Source organism: Urtica dioica, chromosome 7 (assembly GCF_054948205.1).
Source record: "Urtica dioica subsp. dioica isolate 48M chromosome 7, U.dioica_male_clone48M_v1_H2, whole genome shotgun sequence".
In the NCBI taxonomy this organism is placed as follows: Eukaryota; Viridiplantae; Streptophyta; class Magnoliopsida; order Rosales; family Urticaceae; genus Urtica; species Urtica dioica.
Window position 1 is genome coordinate 25,553,753 of NC_142762.1, and position 7,002 is coordinate 25,560,754.

At 37.7% G+C, this 7,002-nt stretch overlaps 1 protein-coding gene across 1 annotated transcript; it reads left to right on the forward strand.

Annotated features, from left to right (window-relative positions):
• Positions 1 to 3,165: 3,165 nt before the first annotated feature.
• On the forward strand, positions 3,166 to 5,406 carry LOC149390536 (uncharacterized). The gene is made up of 2 exons (XM_089618911.1): positions 3,166 to 4,872; positions 5,100 to 5,406. Exon 1 carries the CDS (start codon positions 3,221 to 3,223, stop codon positions 4,841 to 4,843), a length of 1,623 nt encoding a protein of 540 aa, XP_089475037.1. The 5' UTR covers positions 3,166 to 3,220; the 3' UTR covers positions 4,844 to 4,872; positions 5,100 to 5,406.
• The last annotated feature ends 1,596 nt before the right edge of the window (positions 5,407 to 7,002 follow it).

Sequence of the window (7,002 nt, forward strand, 5' to 3'; positions counted from 1 at the left end):
TATCGAAAAGGTTCTAAAAAGATATGGCATGCAGGAATGTAAACCAGGTGATACTCATGTGGCTAAGGGAGACAAATTCAGTCTCAATCAGTGCCCTAAGAATGATTTTGAAGAAAAGGAAATGCAGACGATTCCCTACGCTTCGGCAGTAGGAAGTCTAATGTATGCTCAGGTTTGTACGCGTCCGGATATTGCGTACATTACAGGGATGTTAGGCAGATATTTAAGCAACCCAGGGATGGACCATTGGAAAGCAGCTAAACGGGTCATGCGGTACTTACAAAGAACAAAAGACTACATGCTCACATATCGGAGGTCAGATCAGATCGAGATCATCGGGTATACTGACTCTGATTTTGCTGGATGCCAAGACAGTATGAAATCTACATCAGGCTATATTTATTTGTTGGCTGGAGGTGCTATCTCCTGGAAGAGTGCTAAACAGTCTCTTATAGCATCTTCTACCATGGCAGCAGAATTTGTAGCTTGTTATGAGGCGTCCAATCAGGGGATATGGTTGCGGAATTTTGTCACTGGGCTGCGCATAATAGATGGTGTTGATAGACCACTAAAGTTATATTGTGACAACAAATCCGTTGTACTATACTCCAACAACAACAGGAACTCCACGAAGTCGAAACACATCGACATCAAGTTCCTGGTTGTGAAAGAAAGAATTCAGAGTAGACAGTTGTCTATCGAGCACATCGGAACAAACTCCATGATTGCGGATCCGCTTACTAAGGGACTACCACCCAAAGTGTTTCACGAGCACACTGCTCATATGGGTGTTATTTCAGCTCAGGATATTCAGTTCTAGTGGGAGTTTGTTGTTTTGCTATTTTTAGTGCTTTTATGTTATAGACATATTTGGTTTATTTATGATTATTGAGGTTTTCTGCAGAAATTAAGTTTTGGTTTATTTAGACTCTTTTTTTTTTTCTAGTATATGGTTTGATCTCACTAAGGTTTAAGGAGGACCAAATGGAAATAGACATGTTGAGGTCACATAACATGAAATTTCCATACTACACATCCACTTCATGATCCATGTCGTTCAGTTGTATCGATATACGTGACCATTGATGGGTATAACTACGATAGATGTAGCGAATGCCGCTTTGATCCTATGTTGATATGGTTGATGGACCGGATTGGTTATGAGATACATTTTGGTAATGACAGTAAAGTTGAGCTCTTTCAGTTATTTTTGCGATACATAATTATAAGGTTAAACATATAGACCAAGTGAGAGATTGTTGGATCTTTGATCCAATATGTTGGATTTTTAATCCAACGTTGGGCTTATATGTTAAATAATTATGTATTGTAAACTGTTAATAAAGATGGCCCGTTAAAAGTGATCTAATTTGGTGTACGGTTATTGGGCTTTAATGTATCTAACAGGTTGTGGGCCTTTAATGTGTAGACTCATTATGGGCTTCTATTTCAGTGATGGGTTGAAATAGGAAGCCCACTAGGGTAACCTAGGGTTTCTCTATAAATACGGCTGGTCCCCAGGTCACATGTAACATTCTTGTCATTCCTGATATCTCGTCGTCAGAGTGAGCCAGAGAGAACTGAAGGGACTCTCAGAGAAATACGTGTTGATCTGGAAGACCAACCGTCATGGATTCATCAGATACGCTTCCGCTATTGTTTTATGCTTTCTTAATTATTCAACATGATTCGGTCGTGGAATTAGGTGATGGTTTTCACCCGTGATATTCGGATCTAACATAAACATCACATTGAAGTCATTAAAATAAAATTCCAGTTCAATTTAAGTCTAGTTTTACGTTGGAAGTTCAATAAAACTAAAGAATCAATCAGTTGGATTTTCACTTTCATGAAAAATATGTGAAGATGTAATCGAAGATAAAATATTATGGATGATTTCTTGGGTTTTGCATAAGCTCATTGAAACGTTGATAAAAATTTATTCCTCAGCCTGTAACTTTGTGTCATAAAGAACACTTGGTGTGAAAAGTCGCCAAGTGTTGCTGCAAATTGCTCTGTTTTAACTTTACAAAAATTTCCTTTAAATTGGTGTTCCCCTCACTGTTTGATGTACATAAAGCTAGCTAGTTGAACCAAGTGTCCCGCTAATAGTACATTTTTTTAATATCATATACGGGGAAAATAATTATTTACCATTTCTATAAATTAGTTACATTATATTCTTATACTACACACTCACAAATAATCACATATGTGGACGCGATTGTGTATACCCGCATATTTTAAAGGATATACTGGCAGTTACACATATTTATAGTATATACACACAAATAAATTAGATGTGTATAATGGTATTTAATTAATCCCAGTTTTCAAAGAAAGAAAAACTCCAAATGCAATGGCTGCCAGATCTGTTACATTGCGGATGAAATTTCTCCCTCGAGGACAGGTATTATTTTTTGTTTTAATAAATATCGAGGATGGTATTGTAAATCGCTAACTGCTAGATATAATACGTAGCATATAATCATCCTCAAACTAAAGCTCTAGGATTAATTTGGACCTTATTTTTTTTCCTTCCATAGTAAATAAATTTCTCATCTTTCTAGATGGAAATACGGTAGATTATTTGTAATATATAAGTCGTAATTAATGGAAGCTAATTCGGTTAAATGATAATTGTATATATTCAAAGATAAGCCGCCTGGTCCCTCCAACCAGAAAATGATGAAAAGTTAGGCGGCCACAATACATAAAAAATAAAAATTGAAAAGAAAAAAGACTATATTAATTTTGTGGTGAATTATTGTACTTTAAGGAAAGTTTTTTTTGTATTCGTTGTATAAATTTATGACGACTTTTAATTTACCATTTAATTCAAACAACCATACACATTCAGAATTTGATACCGACTTATTCGACTATAGCTGATCAGATTTGATTTCCAGCCTTGGCTAGGTAGAAAGAATACAAAAAAGGGGGAAATGAAAAAGACAAACTAACTAATAAATCATAATAAAATAAAATAAAAAAGTCAAGGCTCTTAGAATAGTATTTTGGTCCAAACTCCAAACATTGACGCTTAAACATTGTTTCCTCACAAAGAGGTGGTCATAATAATATACTTACAGCTGTTTTTACTTGGACATGATTATCTAGTAATAAAATTTTACGTTTCTAGGTTAAAGACGCGCTATAAAATGGGTGAGACGTTTCCTCAATAGACAGAACCAACAATCCCATTTCTCTCTAAAACAATATGGGGAAAATGGGGAGATCAACCCTCTTCATATGTAGCCTTTTGGTGACTCTAGTCTCTCTTGGCTTCCCTTCACAAACAGTTGCCGACTACGTTTACTCATCTCCCCCACCTCCCAAAAAGTACTTGGCCTCTCCACCTTACCACTACAAATCCCCACCTCCCCCGGTTCACTCACCTCCACCACCTAAGTACTACTACAAATCTCCACCACCTCCAGTGTACAAGTACAAGTCACCACCTCCTCCAGTTCACTCTCCCCCACCTCCTAAGTACTATTACAAATCTCCCCCGCCTCCAGTGTACAAGTACAAGTCACCACCTCCTCCGGTGTACAAGTATAAGTCTCCCCCACCACCTACTCCGGTGTACAAATACAAGTCTCCTCCACCACCAAAGGAACATTACAAATACAAGTCCCCACCACCTCCTACTCCGGTGTACAAATACAAGTCTCCTCCACCACCTAAGGAACATTACAAATACAAGTCCCCACCACCTCCTACTCCGGTGTACAAGTACAAATCACCTCCTCCACCTAAGAAACATTACGAATACAAGTCTCCTCCACCTCCTACACCGATCTACAAGTACAAGTCACCTCCACCACCGCCTAAGAAACACTACGAATACAAGTCTCCACCACCTCCCACTCCCGTCTACAAGTACAAATCTCCACCACCCCCTACCCCAGTGTACAAGTACAAGTCTCCACCACCACCTACGCCAGTGTACAAGTACAAGTCCCCACCACCACCTACACCAGTGTACAAATACAAATCTCCTCCGCCCCCTACTCCGGTGTACAAGTACAAGTCTCCTCCACCACCTACCCCGGTGTACAAGTACAAATCTCCCCCGCCTCCTACCCCAGTCTACAAATACAAATCTCCCCCACCACCTAAGGATCCTTCCCACTACAAGTCTCCGCCACCCCCAACACCAATCTACAAGTACAAATCTCCACCACCACCCACCCCGGTGTACAAGTACAAGTCTCCACCACCCCCGGTGTACAAGTACAAATCTCCACCACCACCCACCCCGGTGTACAAGTACAAGTCTCCACCACCCCCAGTGTACAAGTACAAATCTCCACCACCACCTACCCCGGTGTACAAGTACAAGTCTCCACCACCACCCACACCAGTCTACAAGTACAAATCTCCACCACCACCCACACCAGTCTACAAGTACAAGTCTCCACCACCTCCTACCCCAGTCTACAAGTATAAATCCCCCCCACCGCCCACCCCGGTGTACAAGTACAAATCTCCACCGCCACCTACTCCAGTGTACAAATACAAATCTCCTCCGCCACCTACCCCGGTTTACAAGTACAAATCACCACCGCCACCTACCCCGGTGTACAAGTACAAATCTCCCCCACCACCGACTCCCGTCTACAAATACAAATCTCCGCCACCACCCACTCCAGTGTACAAGTACAAATCTCCTCCACCACCAACTCCAGTTTACAAATACAAATCTCCACCACCCCCAACTCCAGTCTACAAATATAAGTCTCCTCCCCCACCTACCCCGGTCTACAAATACAAATCTCCTCCTCCCCCTGTCCCGCACTACATTTATGCATCACCACCTCCCCCACACCCCTACTAGAAATTTGATGCTAAGTATCATGCAATTCGGTAAGTGTCCTATGACCGTGTATTATTTTTCTCATTTTGTACCTATCAATAGTAATGTTTTTTAAAATAAAATTTTAAGCTTTTGCCTGAATGCTTATTATTTAAGAACCATGAATATCAAGAATTTTCTGTCTACGTTCCTCACATGTATTCTATATAATCATGGGTGACTCAAATTGTACGTGCTAATGAAACAAAAGTGCTAAACTTTTTTTCTTTTTTTGCAGGGTTATAAAGTTAAGCTGATAATGCGAAGAATAAAATGTCTTATGAGCAGTCTTCAATCATATTTATTATATATATATTAAAAAAGAAGGATATCGAGTTTCCATGTTTGATTTAAAATATAGTTTTTGCTTTGTGCACTTTCTTTTCAATTTGTTCGCTTCGACAGTTGTAGTGCATTTTCTTGTTTGTACTCTTGTATTTTGTGTTCAAGGTTCCACTTGCCTTTTAGCCAACGCGGAGGTTGATGATGTCACCTTGATGATTCATATATCTTAAATAAATACATTTCAAGTAGTCCCGCTCAAACTTTATTTGTATTCCGGCACAGAAAAATCTAATATTAAAAATGGTACTATATAAAACTGCGATTAGCTAAAGTCATATTATTGTGATGCTAAGCCATTGATATTCAAATGAACAATAAACAACGATAGTGTTCTGATATATTCATTATGACCAGATACGTTCGTAATTAGTCAAACCAGAAATAATATGTTTTATGTATCAAAAAGTGCATGGATACTCATGCAAATTAAGATGCCTTTTACGTATTAAACGATATTATTATTTTCAGTGCAAACAAACTATTTTCAGTACATCAATTACGATCAAACTATATTCTATACAAGACGAGAATGCCTTTGCAAATCGCGATGGAACTATTTTTTCCAACCAAGTATTTTACGATCACGTTTCCACTATACTCTTTTCGCATTTTTATTGGGTGTGGTTCTCCATGATTTACAAACACAAAAACAAAAAAAACAATGACGGAAACTATGTCCATGTTAGAAATATTACAAATAATCTTTGCCCGAATATAAACAATTTACAAAGGTAATTAAATAATTTAATATCCTGAAAAACTAATAAAATTAAAAATAAAAATAAAAAGTAGAATAGTTATCGAAGTCAACTACTATCTCGCGACTTCAATTTTACTGATATATCTCTTACTTTTTCGTGTATACCATGGTAAGTGTCGAAAGTTTATCACGAAGTATTATATAAAAAAAAAATATAAATAAAATATGCGGTATCTGCGAAATTTGCAATAACAGTTCCGGTAACTTTGGAATTTGATAAAATATTTGCGGCACTTTAATTTATGAATATTTTGTGCTATTTGCGGTATTTGCAAAAAATTTACGATATTGGTAGAATTTGCAATAAGTCTAGACATTTGCGGTACATGCTCAAACTTCTATTGTGGACCTGCGAAATGCGAAAACTACGCGATATCTGCGGTATTTAAAACCCCGATTGAAATGCACAAATACAAGATGATATAACCTCAACCATGACAAAAATGAAAGAAAGCATAGAGTCTTACGGACAATTTCTGTGAACCTTTATAACGATATTCCAAGGATGCTGCAACCGATAAGCGAAAGCCTCTGGAATACAATGACAAAGTAAAACAACACACATATAGTTCAACTTCAACGAAAAAGCACCAACACTAGAACTATCTCAACGACAATGGAAAAAAGAGACTTGAGGGAAAATAAAGGGAATGCTTTAGAAAAATTACTTCGGGGTGATTTTAAATGACTTCTATTGATAGAATATGCATCAATTTCATATTAGCATTGATGCTCGACAAGCTCATTAGTACGTGTTAATGCCTAATGTTACAATCCTTAAAAAATCAAATTCAAGGGAAATTCATATAAGAAGTTAGCATAAAAATTTAGGGAACCCACCATCACCACACCACCTGACCCGACCTATTTATACCTCTCGCTACAAAAGATCAGAATTTGTTATAAACAATCAATTTTGATAAGTGCATCTCACTAAAATAATTTTCACAGATCAACCAATCAATTAGATATTAAATGCACATGATTATCCAAAAATTCCTACATATGAATGAAATTCAATAACATCAATAGAAAA